This window comes from Pelophylax lessonae (assembly GCF_965119305.1).
Source record: "Pelophylax lessonae genome assembly, chromosome: 1".
In the NCBI taxonomy this organism is placed as follows: domain Eukaryota; kingdom Metazoa; phylum Chordata; class Amphibia; order Anura; family Ranidae; genus Pelophylax; species Pelophylax lessonae.
Window position 1 is genome coordinate 552,822,775 of NC_138768.1, and position 19,781 is coordinate 552,842,555.

At 43.7% G+C, this 19,781-nt stretch overlaps 1 protein-coding gene across 3 annotated transcripts in view; it reads left to right on the forward strand.

Annotated features, from left to right (window-relative positions):
- Nucleotides 1–19,781, forward strand: part of SPPL2B (signal peptide peptidase like 2B) — a 108,074-nt gene that overhangs the window by 73,818 nt on the left and 14,475 nt on the right. For all 3 annotated transcript variants that reach the window (XM_082255416.1, XM_082255414.1, XM_082255415.1), the window contains exons 4-9: nt 2,113–2,202; nt 2,720–2,859; nt 8,606–8,751; nt 11,614–11,710; nt 19,471–19,587; nt 19,670–19,751. In XM_082255416.1, coding sequence (XP_082111542.1) covers nt 2,113–2,202; nt 2,720–2,859; nt 8,606–8,751; nt 11,614–11,710; nt 19,471–19,587; nt 19,670–19,751 — 672 coding nt within the window. The remainder of the gene's footprint in view (nt 1–2,112; nt 2,203–2,719; nt 2,860–8,605; nt 8,752–11,613; nt 11,711–19,470; nt 19,588–19,669; nt 19,752–19,781) is intronic.

The following is a 19,781-nucleotide window of genomic DNA, read 5'->3' on the forward strand; positions in this document are numbered from 1 at the left end:
GCAATTGGAAAGAGAACTGCCAGCGGTATTTAATACCCTTAACCTGCACTGGTTGTAGTAGGTGTTGAAAGAGCGTTGCTTCTGGACCGTGGCCTGTGAGATATCAGTGAAGATCTGGACAGCATGGTCGCCGATTTGGATATCAGGGGCCTTTCTAGCTTTCTGCATAACCTTTTCCTTGAATCCATAGAAATAGAGTTTGATGATATTGTCCCTGGGAGGACCATTGTGACATGGAGCAGTGAGAGCCCTATGGGCTCTATCCAATTCCAGCTTGTGGTCAGGTTCCTCAGGAAGCAGAGAGTGCATAAGTTCCAAGACTGCAGCATGCGTGTCGGTGTAGGATTCTGGGAGCCCCAGATCTGAAAGTTGTATCTGCCGCACCTGTTCTCAAGGTCATCTATCTTGGCCAGGGCCTCTTCCAATTGAGCATGCAATTGACTGATCTGATCAGTATTTTAATTTGTTCTGGCAACTGTAGAGTCCGATTTGGTTTCTATAGTTTTATTGCGATCGCCCAGGTATTTAAATTCCTGTTTAAGCTCAGAGGTTATGAGCTGGCCTGCTTTTTCTAGACCCTGATCCAACAAGGCTAAGAAACGGGCCAAAATAAGTGGATCACCAGAGTACTTAGGTTGGGGGTGGGGTTTGAGAGGATAAGGTCGGATACTCAGGGCTGGCTGTGTGACTGCACTGGCTCACGATAACCTCTCCCATAGCTTTGCCCATGGGAGGACCCTGTGGAATGCAAGAAAGCACCCCTAGGAGAGTTGCCCCTATTCCCAGAAAAAGAATATAGAGGGAGGAGAGGATGCTCACCGGACTCCTGTGGAGAGAACTCCAGCTGCCTGTCCTCATGGTCCGTCTCTCCCTGGGCAGCCTGTGTGCAGTGAGAAGTAGCGGCGGCCATCTTGGATTCTTGCAGATCCATTGAGTGCTGAAGGAGAGCAGTTTTGGGCTTCCCCTTCACCATAGGCAGCTGCCCAAGATGTGGGGAAAGTGGTGGGTGCCAAAATCAGTGCGATGGGTCCCCGTCTGCGGCCATTTTCAGCAGCGATGAGCCTGGATGCGGTGGAGGGGCTTGGTCCCATGCATGAATGCGCCCTCCTCCTTCTTTGCTTCTGATCATGCATGTTTTTCTCTATTAAATTATTTCTGTATTTTTACTGTACACACTGAGCGAATATCAGACACTGTTATAAAAATTCTCTAGCTTCCACTTTGTTTTTTTTTTTCATAAGAACGGTCGGAATCCGCTTTCAAAAGCACTATACTAACGATTAAAAAATCAGTCGATTGTTCTTGGATGCCATTTTTCTTTCAATTTCCTTATAGTGTGTACCCAGCTTAAGAATCTGTCAATCAGGCCCTGGATGGAATTAGCCCCTTTCACATGGGCGCCTCCATGAAGCTGGATCCGCTTGCTCAGTGGGGGATATTTCCGCTGATCCACACTGAGCAGGCAGATGTCTATGCAGAGAGGACTGGTACACAGCCTGCTCTCGTCTATGGGGCAATCAAATGTAAACGGACAGCCTGTCAGTTTCCATCCAATGCCATCCAATCCGCCAGACAGATGGGGAATAGGTCCCCCATCCATCTGTTTTTGGCGGATAGGATCGGATGGCGGCGGGTGTCAGCGGACATGTGTCTGCTCACATCCCCCGCTCCATAGAAGAGACTGGAGGGTCCGATCAGGTTCGCCTGAAAAACTGACAGGGGGACCTGATCGGATTGCCTGTGTCAAAGGGGCCGTACTGCGTTTCCTATATACTGTGCGTGTGTGTGTGTGTGTATATATATAATATTAAACAAGGGTCAGGTTTGCCTTTCACCGTGGCAGAACTGCAGTGGCAGAAATAGTTTAAAGGCGGCAGTGAAGATCAATTCAGGCAGCTCATGGTCTATCCTTGAAGTGTTTAACTTTTTCAGTTGCTTTTGCATTTCAATTTCTGACACAAATTTCCATGTATGCAAGCCCTTAAAAAGCCACAAGCATCTCCAATACAAATATCATTGAGTGTTAATGGTTTCTTTAGCCTAAGAATGCTGAAAATAATTAAATGTATGTATACCTTTGTCTAGTATTGATTGTATTTATATTCTTTTCAGGTCCCTCCTGGCGGTAATCGTAGTCAGTATGAAGAGATTGATATTCCAGTGGCTCTACTTAGTTACAGTGATATGTTGGATATCAGTAAGGTAAGGAAAAAATGCTGATACATTGAAAAGCTGAAGTATCCTAAACAGTCAATTAGTGGCTTTTGGTTAACATCTGAAAGCCTTCTGAATGGCACGATTAGTTCACCTTCCCAACCAATTTTTGTATATTTTTAATATACATTTTTTTTTTATCAAGCTTTGCGACACAAATCATTTGCAACCAATCACTTCAATATTGAAGACATAGGTTATTTAAATTACTGCTTAAGGGTATATTATTAAATAACAAGTGACTACCAAAGGGGCAGACCCCTTTGAAGTTATTTATTTATTTTTTTATATCATATTTCAATGGAATAATGTATTTTACCCTATTAGATTGCTTGCCTACTATGCTTTACTCTATATTTCTAAAGGTAATTGATTAAGATCAATTTTAAGATTAAATATTATCTTTAATTTGATAATTTCTATACTAAAGAAATGGATCTTGTTTCCTTAATTGTTAGCTGACCACACTCTCACCTTTTTTTATTTTTTTTTTTTATTTTGCTAGACATTCGGTCGTTCAGTGAAAGTGGCCATGTATGCACCAAATGAACCTGTTCTGGATTACAACATGGTCATCATTTTTGTGATGGCTGTTGGAACTGTAGCCACTGGTGGCTATTGGGCAGGTAGCAGAGATGTCAAAAAGTAAGTATATTTTAAGAGATATATGGGAATAATAAAAATAAAATGGGAATTTATTTTAAAAAATTAGGCTTTTGTGTTATTACACAAAAATGTTAATGCTGTGGTGGAATAAAGAATAAATTGTTATGATTGTACTTATTTAATAAAGCGAGAACATTACATTATGCAGAAAAAAACCTTTTCTTCCCTATTGACACTGTTGTTTAACATATATTTGTAAGCTAACTTACAGATAAGTGATTATATATACAGCGATCAGCCATAACATTATGCCCACCCATTAATATTGAGTAGGACCCCCTTTTTCCCCGTCAAAACAGCCTTGACCTATCAAGGCATGGACACCACTAGAAAAAGCATCACACTGCCAACGCCGGCTTGCCTTCTTCCCATAGTGCATCCTGTTGCCATCTCTTCCCTAAGTAAGTGATGTACATGCTCCAGGCCATCCCATATTATGTAAAAGAAAAAATGTGATTCATCAGACCAGGCCCCCATCTTCCATTGCTCCGTGGTTCATTGGAGGCACTTTTGGCTATGGACATGGGTCAGCATTGGCACCCTAATCGGCCTGCAGTTACGCAGTCCCATATGCAGCAAACTGCAATGCATTATGTTTTCTGGTACCTTTCTATCAGAAACAGCATTAACCGCTTCCCGACTACCCGCCGCCTTTTTACTGCGGCAGGGTGGCTCTCCTACGTCGGTCGTGTGCGGGAAGCTAGGGGGCGCGCGCGCGGGCCACCGGCGGCGCGCTGCCGCCCCCACTGGGCAGCGGGGAAGCCGATGCATGGGTCAGGCGACTTCGATTGCCGCCTGACACCCGCGATCGCTCCCCCTGAGAGAGAAGAACGGTTAGCTGTTGTAAACACAGCTGACCGTTCTCCTCCCTAGAATGATCATAGAGCCCATGTGATCCTTCTATATAGGATCACATGTCTCTATGGTCATTTCAGAAGCCACGCCCCCCCCCCCCCACAGTTAGAATCACTCCCCTAGGCTCACATTTAACCCCTTGATCACCCACAAGGTTAACCCCTTCCCTGCCAATGGCATTATTACAGTAACAGTGCATATTTTTAACACTGATTACTGTAGTAATGTCACTGGTACCCCCAAAAGTGTCAAAAATGTCAGTTAGGGGTCCGATCTGTCCTCCGCAATGTCGCAGTCCCGCAAAAAATCGCAGATCACCGCCATTATTAGTAAAAAAAAAACAATAAAAATTACATAAATCTTTCCTGTAGTTAGTAGATATGATAACTTGCGCAAACCAATCAAAATACGCTTATTGCGATTTTACCAAAAATATGTAGCAGAAAACAAATTGGCCTAAAATGTTAAAAAATTCTGATTTTTAATTTTTTTTTTTTTTTTTTAGAATGTTATATAGTAGAAAGTGAAAAATATTGTTTTTTTTTTTCCAGGATTGTCGCTCTTTTTTTGTTCATAGCGCAAAAAATAAAAATCGCAGAGGTGATCAAATACCACCAAAAGAAAGCTCTATTAGTGAGAAAAAAAGGACATCAATTTTATTTTTGTACAGTGTCGCATGACCGTGCAATTGTCTGTTAAAATAACGCAGTGCCGAATCGCAAAATAGGGCCTGGTCATTAAGGGGGCAAATCCTTCCGGTCTTAAAGTGGCTAAAGTAGAACTGTAGGCAATTTTCTTTTTAATTTTGGATAGACCAAGTGAGAGTTATAAACCCTGTCAGATTTTTTTTCACCATTTGTGTCTCATTGCAGACATTTTTTCTTCACTTCCTGCACCATAGCCAAACAGGAAGTGAGAGGAAATCACTGCAAATTCAGGAAATTCTTTGGGGACCCCCAGGTCACCCCGATGAAAGAACTCATGTTACTTTTCTGGGGACACCCCAAAATTTGGGATTTTCTTTCACTTTCAATGATAATGGTATAGAGGGCAAATAGAGAGGGTGAATCTCTTTACCGGGGACACAGACAGCAATAAAAACTGACAGGCGTTCTAATCCCTCTTTACTCTTTCCAAAACTAAAAAAACAGTGTTGCATTTAGTTATCCTTTCATTTTCTCAGCAATTTGAGCTGCAGTAGCTCTTCTTTTGGATCAGACTACACAGACCAGCCTTCCCTCCCACGTGCATCAGTAAATCTTAGCAACACATGACCCTGTTGCGGGTTCACTGGTGTTCCTCCCTTGAACCACTTTTGGTAAGTTGTTACAACTGCAGACTGGGAACCTTACACATGGGCTGCAGTTTTAAGGCCCGTACACACGTACCGATCGTCGGCATACAAACGTCGGTGGACGAAGGATCTGCCGATTGTACGCGTGTTAGTATGGTGCCTCCGACAGATGTCTGCGCACAATCCGCGGACAAAAGTCTTTCTTGCAAACATGAAAATTTTTGTATGCCGACACCAGAACGGACGATTGTTCGCCTGTCAGTACACAATTCGGCCGACAGACCGCAGATTTGCAAGACTGGGCATGCTCAGAAAATAGAAAACACAGGGAAAGTTAACCATTACATGACATCACTTCTGCAGTCGGCGGACAAAATTCTTGTGCTGTCCTTGTGCTGTCTTTGCACTTTTCAGCAGACACCGACATCCCGGGGAGAAAAGAGGAACATTTGTATGCCGACCATCGGTACGTGTGTACGGGGCTTTAGGCTCCATGTACACGGGACGCTGGAAATGGCCGTTTAGGAGCAGTTGGGCGTTTTTTTTCAGAAGCCCCTGAACCCATCTACATTTTATCTTATCTTTCCATGTACACCAGGTCGTTTACAGTCATTTGCAGGCAGTTGCGTTCAGGGACTGTTTTTAGAACGCAATTATTTGCGTTCGAACGTGTGTTTCCCGGCGTTTCAAACGCACAAACGCGTCCGAACGCGTCTAAACGCGTCCGAACGCGATGACCCGCGTTTAGCGTTCGCGTTTTTCCATTTTAAAGGGGAATAATTTTTTTGACCTCTAGGAACGCTTCTAAGCGCAAACGCCCGCAAACGCTGCTAAACGCCCGCTAAACGCGGGTACAAACGCAACCGAACGGACGTTTCAAACATCCTAAAAATTCCAGCATTCAAAGGGACTTTTAACAACGTCCCGTGTACATGGAGCCTTAGAGATGCTCTGATCCACTTTACACTTGGCCATTTTTTCTGCTTTCAACACATCAAAGTTTAGGGGCAGCATGTTCACTTCCTGCTTAATATATCTCACGAACGTTCACATGTTATTGTAAGGAGATAATCAATGTTATTTATTTAACTGCTCAGTGGTCAAAAAGTTATGGCTGATTGGTGTATGTACATTTTTGTAAGGGGGGCATGCTCAATCGGTATTAGCAGTGGTAAACCATACATGAGACAGGGATACCTAGGAACAGTTGAAGCAGGTTTGCCCTGCGCTTTTATTCAGACAAGGCAGCAAACAAACACTGTTTTATATAAAAGAGCATGTTGATAGTAGCTAGCAAAGTCCAGGACACTAATGCCAAATTGGTGTTGAGAATCTTTTGGTTTTGCAATTAAAAGTTTTTTTTGTTTTTTTTTAATATATCTGTTCGATAAGTGCAAAAATGCTGTCATGCTGCAACATTAAAGCAGAGTTCTGCCTCCCTCTCCAAAAATTAAAAGTCAGCAGCTACACATAATGTAGCTGCTGACTTTTAATATTAGGTCACTTACCTGTCCTGGAGTCCAGCGATGTCGGAACAACAGCCGATGTTTCCATCGGCTCTCGGGTGCTGCCTCTGCCATTGTCAGTAAGGGAACCCGGCAGTGAAGCCTTGCGGCTTCACAGACGGGTCCCTACTGCGCATGTGCAAAGCGCGCTGCACATTCGGATTGGCTCGGCGGCGCGGGAAGGAGGAGGGGGCCAAACTTTCGAGGGACAGCACCGCGGTGCCGTCTCCCGGAAGTGGGGAAGGGTACCTGTCAAAAAACAGGTACCCGTTCCCCCCTTCCCCCTGAAAGGTGCCAAATGTGGCACCGGAGGGGGGGGAGGAAGCAAATGAGCGGAAGTTCCACTTTTGGGTGGAACTCCGCTTTAAGGGCTGCTACTAACAGGATCTCCAGTTGGGTGAATTTGCAAAAAGATTTACATTAAATAATCTACTAGAAAAAATTGTGTACAGTTAGACAAGATTCCAAATGAAATGAAAAATAGCTTTAGGATTTACAGTTAGTGTTTCTAAATTGCTATAGTTCTACTTTGTCATCATTTACACAATATTTCTGTTTGATGGGGGCAGTGCAGTGTTCATTTCATTGCCGAAAATAGGTGACCTGCAAGTAGGGATGGGAAAGTAAATGAGAGTTAGGGAGTGCACAGGACAGAAAACTGGATGGCCTGGGGAGGCTGTTCTTTTACACAGTGCTAAGCACTGCTACCTTGCTGGAAGGGGAAACGCTTACCACGTCATATTCAGACAGACACAAATTGGACGGAGGAGTTCCTCTTCCGTGGTCTGCAGAGCATTGTTCCAGAACTCCCAGGCAGCAGGCAGACAGAGAGAGCCTGGTTCTTTCAGTCAATACAGCTTGCCAATAGAGTCAGGGGGATGGGGCTTTAACAGGCAGGCAGAGCTACGAGGAAAGCGGAAGTTCAGGTGAATACTGGAGATTTTAGTCAACCAAAATGTACTGGAGTTTTTAGTCATTTAAAATACGACTAAAACAATTGATTTTAGCATGGCATTTTAGTCAAAAGACTGACTAAAACTAAATTGAAATTTGATGTAAAAATTAACAGTGAGGTAGTGTTCCCACATTCTTACCTGTGATATCACCTCATTTGCAACAGATTGACATTGATATGTTGCAAATGAGGCGATTGGCCAGAAGACGTTAAATCCCTCAGATCCAGGTCACTCATATAGTTTAGGCCTAATTTTAAATTCTGAGAATCTTAGTAATACTTAATTTCTTTTGAAACCTTTCTCAACATTGAAGTAGAACTGTGGGCAAAACTTTTTTTTTTCACTTCGGATAGAGTGTCATAACAACAAAGAAAATGGCCTCTGCCCCCACCTATAACTGGCCTTCATAGCAAAGAACACATGGAAGGGCAACGCACATGAGACAAAAAAAATAAAAATTCCCAGTTCAATTCCCAGTTCAATTTGCTAACCAGTTTACTTACCAACCAAATTAACCTGTCTAACAGTTTGCGTCAAAACAGGGGTTTAGTTAGCACACATTTGCAAACGCATGTGTAAGCTGCAGGGCCACTCCATGGCACCCTGTATTACCTGCAGTCCTAACTCTAGTAAATTGATGAGAGTCTTCACAGTGGAAGCACATGCAAGCTAATGGATAGATAGGGGGCAGGTGAGCCTGGAGGTGGCCCATCCCTAGAGTGTCATAACCCCTGCCAGTTTTTTGCCAACTGTGTCCCATTTTGGACATTTCCCTTAACTTCCTGTCCCAAAGCCAAAAAAGGAAGAGAGAGGAAATCCCTGCAAATTAAGGGAATCCCTTGGGGACCCCCAGGTCACTGGAAACTACCGTCCCCTCTATTACGTTTCTTGGGACAACCCAAAATGTGGGATATTCTTTTACTTTCAATGATAATGGTAAATGGAACAAATAGAGTGTCAAGTCTATTGACAGGTGTTCTAATCCCTCTTCCTACTCTATCTAAAATTAAAAAAAAAAGTTTTTCCTTTAGTCGTACTTTATTATAAGAAAAAAATGAAATCTGTTTGTAAGCAAAGATAAGAGTAACAATTGTTTTTCTTTCTTTTATTTGCAGGCGATACATGAAGCATAAGAGGGATGATGGATCTGATAAGAAACATGATGATGAGACTGTGGATGTTACTCCTGTCATGATCTGCGTGTTTGTGGTCATGTGCTGCTCAATGTTGATTCTTCTCTACCAATTCTATGATCGCTTAGGTGAAGAAACAGTGGCTGGATATTTCTCCTACTTGTTCTTTTCATACTTACCAAACATTCTCTACACAATTCTCACATTAGATGATACTTAGGAAGAAGAAGCCCACTACAAATTGGTGCGACTTGCATTGCTTTCTTTCTCAGTGTACATTTTTTTTGAACTGTGCATTAATTTGCACATTAAAAAAATTCTGCCACCTGAGATGATTTTAGTGTTATTTATTTAAGCTGCTCTCAAGCTGGCCATACATTCTATAGAGTGGTCTGCTTATGGTGATCATTTGTAGGCATGTGGAACAAAGTAGAAGAGACTGGTTGCAGACACTCCCAGCACCAGCTTATCAAAATGGTAGCATTTGAAAAACATTTACCTGTCCAATCACCACTATTCCTAATGAGTCAGCAGTGTCTGTAAGTGTCCCATAAACATTAACGTATACACTATATGAAGTGAACCCTCACCTTGTAAAACAACCCATTCAGTTTATAATAAAAAATTAAATTCAAAACATTTGTGTATATACAGTGCCTTGCGAAAGTATTCGGCCCCCTTGAACTTGGCGACCTTTTGCCACATTTAGGCCTCAAACATAAAGATATAAAACTGTAATTTTTTGTGAAGAATCAACAACAAGTGGGACACAATCATGAAGTGGAACGAAATTTATTGGATATTTCAAACTTTTTTAACAAATAAAAAACTGAAAAATTGGGCGTGCAAAATTATTCAGCCCCCTTAAGTTAATACTTTGTAGCGCCATCTTTTGCTGCGATTACAGCTGTAAGTCGCTTGGGGTATGTCTCTATCAGTTTTGCACATCGAGAGACTGAAATTTTTGCCCATTCCCTCCTTGCAAAACAGCTCGAGCTCAGTGAGGTTGGATGAAGGGCGTTTGTGAACAGCAGTTTTCAGTTCTTTCCACAGATTCTCGATTGGATTCAGGTCTGGACTTTGACTTACATTCTAACACCTGGATATGTTTATTTGTGAACCATTCCATTGTAGATTTTGCTCTATGTTTTGGATCATTGTCTTGTTGGAAGACAAATCTCCGTCCCAGTCTCAGGTCTTTTGCAGACTCCATCAGGTTTTCTTCCAGAATGGTCCTGTATTTGGCTCCATCCATATTCCCATCAATTTTAACCATCTTCCCTGTCCCTGCTAAAGAAAAGCAGGCCCGAACCATGATGCTGCCACCACCATGTTTGACAGTGGGGATGGTGTGTTCAGGGTGATGAGCTGTGTTGCTTTTACGCCAAACATAACGTTTTGCATTGCTGCCAAAAAGTTTGATTTTGGTTTCATCTGACCAGAGCACCTTCTTCCACATGTTTGGTGTGTCTCCCAGGTGGCTTGTGGCAAACTTTAAACAACACTTTTTATGGATATCTTTAAGAAATGGCTTTCTTCTTGCCACTCTTCCATAAAGGACAGATTTGTGCAGTATACAACTGATTGTTGTCCTATGGACAGAGTCTCCCACCTCAGCTGTAGATCTCTGCAGTTCATCCAGAGTGATCATGGGCCTCTTGGCTGCATCTCTGATCAGTCTTCTCCTTGTATGAGCTGAAAGTTTAGAGGGACGGCCAGGTCTTCGTAGATTTGCAGTGGTCTGATACTCCCATTTCAATATTATCGCTTGCACAGTGCTCCTTGGAATGTTTAAAGCTTTGGAAATCTTTTTGTATCCAAATCCGGCTTTAAACTTCTCCACAACAGTATCTCGGACCTGCCTGGTGTGTTCCTTGTTTTTCATGATGCTCTCTGCGCTTTAAACGGACCTCTGAGACTATCACAGTACAGGTGTATTTATACGGAGACTTGATTACACACAGGTGGATTCTATTTATCAACATTAGTCATTTAGGTCAACATTGGATCATTCAGAGATCCTCACTGAACTTCTGGAGAGAGTTTGCTGCACTGAAAGTAAAGGGGCTGAATAATTTTGCACGCCCAATTTTTCAGTTTTTTATTTGTTAGCAAAGCTTGAAATATCCAATAAAATTCGTTCCACTCCATGATTGTGTCCCACTTGTTGTTGATTCTTCACAAAAAATTACAGTTTTATATCTTTATGTTTGAAGCCTGAAATGTGGCAAAAGGTCGCAAAGTTCAAGGGGGGCCGAATACTTTCGCAAGGCACTGTGTATGTATGTATGTATGTGTATATATATATATATATATATATATATATATATATATATATATATATATATATATATATATATAAAATTAAAAATACCTTTTTTCTTTCCTTTTTTTATAAGTGATCACATACCTACCCTCTGTTCTCCGTTTCAATTCTTCAAGTAGCGCACTGTTTTTGTATCACTGGATTAAATCTGGCATGGTATAGGCCTATGGTAGTGTGATGTTCCCCTGTATATGCATGGTAGTGTGATGTTCCCCTGTATATGCATGGTAGTGTGATGTTCCCCTGTATATGTTAGTCTTCCCTCTGAGGAAGTATACTGCTTGAACTGCATTTTATTTTACTGGATGGATGGTTAGTAGATGTTTTATCTTCAGCTAGCTCATACATTAAATCCTTTATTCTGGCCATATGCGTAACAATAAAAAAATTGTAATATTATGTTCCTATTCAAGGAAATGCATACCTTTCAGAAACTGATTGCATTAACAGGAGGATTTGATGTAAATGAATCAATGAATGAAATTATTCACAAAGATACAACTGGTCTTGGCAGAAAATCAATTCACATTAAGCAAAATTTATATCTAGGCCATCACATGTTTCTTAGCCCCAGAAATATTTTGCTATGATTGTTTTCAACAGTATTTAAACATGTGTAGTAAAAAAGTGCATATGCATCCTTTTTTTTTTTTTCTTTTTGCAGTTTATGTTATCATTGCAATTTTCTGTTTGGCTGCATCCATCGGTCTATACAGTTGTCTCTTCCCATTTGTCCGCAGAATCCCATATGGCAAGTGCAGGTGAGAAACTAGGGAACTGTTGTTTATCTATACTGTACTGTATTGGGATTACACCTACTTTATATTTGTTATGTGTTCCCATTCACACAGCATAACCTTAAAGTGTTACTAAACCCAAAACAGTAAAATCAGTTTGTATATGCAATAAAGAATGCTTATTATACTTAGTGTGGAACCTAAGGGGTTAATTCTCTGCATTGTGTAAGAAGGCTGTTTGATCCTGTCTTCTCTGATCCTTCCCTTCTTCCACGGTCCCCAATTCATTTGCTGTTAGGACAGAACCTTTGGAGTCACTCTGCACATGCTCAGTTTGGTGTGTTGCTAGAGAGTTTTTTTTTTTCTGTTGGGGAGGGTGCATGTGATCAGTACAGGGCCAATCAGCACTGTCCAGACAGAGGGCCAGGGGTCCTGCAGCCTCATAAGACAGTCAGAGGAGAATGAAAACTCCTCTTACAAGCTTTAACCAGACACTGATAGAAGTCACAAGATTGCTATATAATGCTGATGAGAAAAGGTTTTAGCAGTTTATATTTACTAAAATAAGTACATTTTAATGTTCTGTGTACTGTGGGAGACCAGATATAGTGAATGCAGGGTCCTGGGTTTAGTAACGTTTAAAAAAAAAATATATTGACTTGAATTATTGATTAGTCTTTTACATGCTCTTTTCTGAAAATTCCAAAACTGAAAGAAATGCTACTTGGCTCTACCTTTCTTTGTAATGTTTATGACGGGGCTAGGGAAAAGGTGGAAATAGAAGAAAGATTAAATGGGGGCAGGGGTAATATTGCTGCCCTGGGACCAGAACCCAAATGATAATCCATAGGTTGATCAAGAGATTTATTTCCACTTTTGGATAAGCGTAGGTTATCCAAGATTGCCATTTGCATAAAAAATTAGTGTCACACAGAATGCTGGTTAGCTTTTCATCATGCTTTGTGGAAAGGTGCATTTGTCTTTTTCCAGGCTTTTGCTTACTATTGTTTGGAGGTAACAAAGCTGTGAGATAGCAATTTTTTCTCTATCGCTCATTGACAGACGTAGTCTTCTTGATTCTCAAGAGCTGGGTTATGTTGTCTCCGCAGGAGTAGGACTAGGCAGAATGACAAAACGTTCTGGCTCCACCCTAGGGGGCAGTCCCTGAGGGTATATCCTCCCTCTCTCTGCTACAGGGAATCAGTTTTTTTCTGTCTAGTCAGGAGTAAGGACCTAAGTTCCTTGCTGGGATCTTTTGGTCCTGGCAAGACTTTTTTTCTTTAAGAAAAAGACATTTTTTAGGTAGTTTTCTCCAGTGTTTTTTTCCTGTGAGATCTTCAAGCAAAAATGCCGGACTGGGCGACACTTGTGGTCACCCCAGCCGGCCTACGAGCGCGTGCAGACCAGGCATTGCGCTTGGTCGGCCGCGACATATTCAAGTAAGTATGCGGGGCCGGGCGACGGGCTGGATGTGAGATCCAGTGGTCACCCCGGTTTCTGCCTAAAAACGCGTGCAGACCAGTGCGCTGAGTCGGCCGCGACGGAGTCCCAGTAAAGGGACTGACTTTGCGAGTTAAAAGCTCGCTTGGACGCCAGGACCAGAGAGTCGAGGCGTCCACAAACCCCCACCTCGGTGGAGAGGGTATTATGAAGAGAGGGTGCCTGTCGGTTCGGTATGGTGAGTAAAACGTTCCCTTTTTTTCCTCATTTATGAGGCAGTATATATTATGGGCCCCTCCATATATGATCAGTATATATCTGACACTTACAAGTCCCCCTTGTAATACAGCATGTGTTTGTGGGAAGTGGACTTGGTTCAAGAGCTAACACTCTACCCAGCAGACTGTAACATTACAGCAAACATAGGAGGTATAATCCTACCTTATGTGCAGTGTATCTCTGTAGATCCATATGTCACCTCTCAGCAGAGTGCAGGTGGATGTGCTGGGAAGACGATATCGGCGGTCCGCCGCCATTTTGCCGTAGACCGAATGTATGTATGTCCTCAGGTCACGCCGGCCGCCATGTTTTTGGAGTCTTATGTCTCTTCTATGGGGGCGGCCATGTTTTGTGAGCCCAGCTTCCTCGTGGAGGGCTGGGAACGCCCGAAGGCGTACACAGGGGGCGGAGCCACGCCTTCTGCCCGGGAAAAAGCAAACAGCTCCTTCCAGTCTGTGTAAGACAGACGCTGGCTGCAGTTTGTTGGAAACTGCACTGCATCGGTTGGTGAGCCTTGGGGGTCCCTCTCTCTCTCTCTGGGATCGAGAAGCAGGTACTCTGAGGGGCGCTATTGCGCTAGGGGGAGACACACAAAAAAAAAAAAAAAAAAGAGTTTTTTTGTTTATTGCTGGCAAAAAGTGTCCTGTATTAACATGGACCCTGCCACTCATGTATCTCCTCCGGATCCCCTCGAGGGGTCTGCGGGATCCTCCAGCACCCCATTGACAATTGAATCTTTGTCAGCCATTATGGAAACTTTTGTGTCCCGGGTGGAAGTGGCTTGTCAGGGACAGGGCGCAAGAAAGCGACCCCCGCCTAACCCCTTATTATCTGAAACCTCGGATTCAGACTCTGAGCCTATTTCTGCAGTTGCAGGTACTTCATCTGGTATTGGTGTCTCGGGTCCTGTCTCTTCAGACAGTGAGGAGGATGTTTCGGCATCTGCCATAGCCCGAGAGGAAGCGTTGGTAAACGCACTCATTGTATCTGTTCAAGAGACTTTAAGGTTACAGGGTATTCCATCAGAAATAGCTGAAACTGAGATCCCTTTTGGGACTAAAAAGCGCATCAAAGTGGCAAAGGTTTTTCCATTGCCCAAATGTTTTGGCAATCCAATCGATGAAGAATGGCGTCTGCCAAAACGCACTTTTAATATTTCCAAACGCATTGACAGGCGTTATCCGTTTGAGGAAACCCTTATTAAGAAATGGACAGAACCACCTGTGGTGGATTCACCAATTGCTAGATTGAATAAAGCCACGGTTATTCCTTTAGAAGACGCTCCGTCTTTTAAAGATCCAGTGGATCGCAAGATAGAAGCTATGTCTCGCACCATGTTTTCCTTGATTGGATCAGCTTTCAGGCCAATAATTGCTATTGGTCTGGTTTCGCAGGCTGTAACTGAATGGACCAAGTGGTTACGCCGGGACTTAGAAGAAGTCCCTCAGGCGGTATCAGATTTGTTGGAACAAATGATACAGGGGTTACAGTTTGTATGTGATGCGGCGTTAGACGCCACTCCATTAATGGCGCGAGCATCAGTCTCAGCAGTGGTTCTCAGGCGTACACTGTGGCTAAAAGGTTGGATAGCCGACCAAGGTTCCAAAAAAGCATTGGCTAATATCCCCTTTTCAGGAGAACGTCTATTTGGAGCCAACTTAGATGAGATCATTAAGGATCTCACCGGTGGAAAAAGCACCTTTTTACCGCAAAATTTTAAAGGTAGAGGAACTCGTCAAAGACGAGGGCCTTCTTTTTCTGCTCACAAGAGGTTTTTTCGTCCAGCGGGTGAAAAAACGAAGTCCTCCAAGGTTCCTACAGGAGGCGTCAGGGGTCGTTGGTCGGGCAAGCAAAAGCCCGCCCCCTCCAGACCTGAAGATAAACCATCCAAAGCCTGAAGGTGCGCCCCCACCCATAACTGGGGTGGGGGGACGTCTTCGCCGGTTCCCGGATCCATGGCTTTCCAGAATCCCGGACAAATGGGTTTGCGAAGTCATAAAGTCAGGGTACAAGATCGAGTTTCGATCTCTCCCACCGGCGCGATTCTTCCCTTCCAATATCCGACTATCTCCGGATCGTCTAGAAGATCTGCGGAGAGCAGTCACAGATCTACTACAACAAGGAGTGGTAGTCCACGTTCCTTGGACAGAACGGTTTCAAGGGTTTTATTCAAACCTGTTTACAATACCCAGGAAAGAGGGCAAAGTGCGTCCAATTCTGGACTTAAGAGCACTCAATTCTTTCGTCAACATAAGAAGATTCAGAATGGAGTCCATTCGCACGGTAGCAGCCTTCCTGCATCCAGGGGATGTCCTAGCGTCCATAGACATCAAGGACGCCTATCTTCACATTCCCATTTTCGCAGGACATCAGCGTTTTCTACGCTTTTCCGTAGAGGAGAACCACTATCAGTTTGTGGCGTTACCTTTCGGTCTCGCCACGGCTCCGCGGGTCTTCACAAAAGTGTTGGCCCCAATGTTGGCACTTCTGCGCCAAAGAGGTATATCGATTCTAGGTTACCTAGACGATCTTCTGCTTCATGCAGAGTCTCCTCAGACCTTGCTACAAAACATAGAAATTACTATGATTTCTTTACAGGAATTCGGGTGGCTGGTGAACCAGCAAAAGTCTTTTCTGGTTCCCACCCAGAGGCTCGAATATCTGGGTCTAATTCTAGACACAGTCAGGACAAGAGTGTTTCTTCCGGTAGGGAAACTTCGAAAGATTCAATCAGCAGTCCAGTTGTTACTGTCCAACAACTGGTCTTCCCTTCGGACTTGCATGAGGGTTCTGGGGTTGATGGTGGCTTCCTTCGAAGCAGTCCCATTTGCCCAGTCCCATACCCGAATTCTTCAGCAAGAGATTCTCCTCAGATGGAATCGGAATCCGGAATCCCTGGACAATCAGATACGATTGAGCAAACAGACCAGAGAGTCTCTGGTTTGGTGGCTTCGGTCTCCAATGCTCAGCCAGGGAAAGTCATTTCTGCCAATATATTGGACGATAGTGACCGCGGATGCCAGTCTATCCGGATGGGGAGGAATTCTCGGTCAATTATCTGCCCAGGGACTTTGGTCCCCGGAAGAATCCAGATTACCGATAAATGTATTGGAACTGAGAGCGATCAGACTTTGTCTGATTCACTGGACCGAGCAGCTCCAGGGCAGCCCGGTTCGGATCCAGTCGGACAATGCCACGGCCGTGGCTTATGTCAATCACCAGGGGGGCACCAAGAGTGTCCGAGCGGCCAAGGAAGTGGCTTGCATTCTTCGCTGGGCGGAACGATTTGTTCCAGCAATCTCTGCGGTGTTCATTCCGGGGGTGGAGAATTGGCAGGCAGATTATCTCAGCCGTCAGACCCTGGATCAGGGGGAATGGTCCCTCCATCCAGACGTTTTCCACCAATTGTGCCTACGGTGGGGCACCCCGGATGTGGATCTGTTGGCATCACGATTCAACAGGAAAGTTCAGAGATTCGTGGCTCGCTCCCGCGATCCTCTAGCAGAAACCGCAGACGCACTGATCGCCCCGTGGGGGCAATACCAGCTAATATATGCCTTCCCTCCTCTCGCGTTACTGCCAAGACTTCTTCGCAGGGTAGAGGAGGAAGGAATCCCAGTAATCCTGGTAGCTCCGGACTGGCCTCGTCGAGCTTGGTACGCCGACATGGTCAGACTGGTGGCGGACGTCCCGTGGAGACTTCCTCTCAGAGAGGATCTACTGTCTCAGGGACCGATCTTCCATCCTGCTTTACGATCGCTGGCTTTAACGGCCTGGCTATTGAGACCCAGGTGCTGAAGGACAAAGGTTTGTCAGCTTCAGTTATTCCTACTCTAGTTGAAGCAAGGAAAGCGACTTCCAGAAAGATTTATCATCGCACATGGAAGTCCTACATTGCATGGTGTGAACCTTTGGGGTTCCGTCCTCGGTCTTATTCGATTAGTCGAATATTGGCTTTTCTGCAACAAGGGGTTGAGCAGAAACTGGCCTTGAGTACTATCAAGGGTCAGGTCTCAGCATTAGCCATCTTCTTTCAGAAGCCTTTGGCTACTCATTCCTTGGTGCGGAATTTCATCCAGGGGGTGCGACATCTGGCTCCGCCAGTGCACGCGCCGTTACCCCCCTGGGATCTTAATTTAGTGTTGTCGGTTCTTCAGAAACCTCCCTTTGAAGATATTAGGGAGATTCCTCTACCCACGTTGTCCCAGAAGGTGGCCTTCTTGGTGGCTATTACTTCTGCACGCAGGGTGTCAGAACTGGCCGCATTATCTTGTCGTTCACCATATCTGGTGGTTCATAGAGATAAGGTGGTTCTTCGTCCGAATCCATCCTTCCTACCAAAAGTAGTTTCAGAATTTCATCTGAATGAAGAAATTGTATTACCTTCCCTGTGTCCTAAGCCCAGTCATCCTCGGGAATTTGCTTTGCACTCCTTGGATGTGGTCCGGGCGATCAGGGTATACTTGAAAACGACAGACTCGTTTCGCAAGACGGATTCACTTTTTGTGATCCCAGATGGACCCAAAAAGGGGTTGCCTGCATCTGCCGCGACCATTTCCAGATGGATCAGACAGACGGTAGTGCAGGCTTATTCTATTAAGGGTCGGGAGCCCCCGTTCCCTGTTAAGGCGCACTCCACTCGGGCACTTAGTGCGTCATGGGCCTTTCGCCATCAGGCGTCAGTGGTCCAGGTGTGCAAGGCGGCTACCTGGTCGTCAGTGCATACCTTCTCAAAACATTATAAGGTTGATGTAATGGCATCGTCTGATGCCTCATTTGGCCGCAAGGTTTTGCAGGCCGCAATTTGAGGAGACCAGTGGTCTACCTCGAGGGTTTTTTTCCGTTGGAAATTTTTTTCTTTAGTCTCATTCTTTGTTTATAATGAGCCTTTAAAACTTCTAGTTTGGCACCGGTTGGGCCTACTAGATTGGATTTGATTTGTCAATCCCACCCCTCATTTGTGGCACTGCTTCTGGATGTCCCAGCTCTTGAGAATCAAGAAGACTACGTCTGTCAATGAGCGATAGAGAAAAATGGATTTTTGTAAGAACTTACCGTAAAATCCTTTTCTCTTAAGCTCATTGACAGACGTAGTACCCGCCCCTCTATCATTGAGTTGGGTTGGGTTAATTTCTCTGTACTGCTTTAAACAGAACTGATTCCCTGTAGCAGAGAGAGGGAGGATATACCCTCAGGGACTGCCCCCTAGGGTGGAGCCAGAACGTTTTGTCATTCTGCCTAGTCCTACTCCTGCGGAGACAACATAACCCAGCTCTTGAGAATCAAGAAGACTACGTCTGTCAATGAGCTTAAGAGAAAAGGATTTTACGGTAAGTTCTTACAAAAATCCATTTTTTTTAGACAGCATGATTGTTGTCAAATGGTAGATACCAAAGTGCCCCCATTGAATTTTTTTGTATACCTACACTAAATAGACTCTGGGTAAGACCAAAGACCCTGGACCTGAAATAGGTTATTTGCGGGTAGCACTACCAAATGTGTTGTGTGGTGCAAGTTTCAAGGCAAGAGCGGATTGTGTGGGAAATTCTTGTAGGTACTAGGTACCAACGCATCAGTACTTTATACGAAGTCTCGAGAGCTGAAACTATATTGGTACATTTAGCAATGATTGGCCACATGGCTTCCTACGCCTCCTTCCTTGGCCAGATCTGTCTCCCATTTGTGGGTCTTTGTTTTTTTTTCCTAGCTGAAAGCATGCACAAGTTAATAAATGTTGTGCTTCCCTGCAAATTTAATTTCCCCCATTCACTGGCAAAACACTTTTTTTTTTATTCCTTTCATTCTCTTCATTCATCAGAACCGGATAGGAGTCCAGTTTATAACAGGGCTGCAGTATACAGGTTATTTATAGAAGATGCCCAAGAAATACACTCTCAAGTGTACTAGATAAGATAACATTGACTTTTCTGTTTATTTTAGTTGAAAATTATTTCTGTATCACTTTTTTATGTACATTTGTCATGTTTACCATAAAAATATATGTACACATTTGTATTAGAATTTCCAGACAATAACCTGCAATACATTTATACATTCCTTATCAGAATTCCAGACAATAACCTTCCATACTTTCACAATCGACAACCTGTATGGAAACTTGTGTTGGCGTCATTCTGTATTGCTGTCAGTGTATTATGGGGAGTATATCGAAATGAAGATCAGTAAGTATTAAAGTATACCACCTTAAAATTATTTTATAAAGCCGTTTAAGAAACTGTAATAATAAAGTATTTTATCCTTCAGGTGGGCTTGGATTCTCCAGGATATTCTTGGCATAGCTTTTTGTCTTTACATGTTAAAGACCATCCGCCTTCCCACATTTAAGGTAAAAGAAATGCTACAGCTGACCTCTACA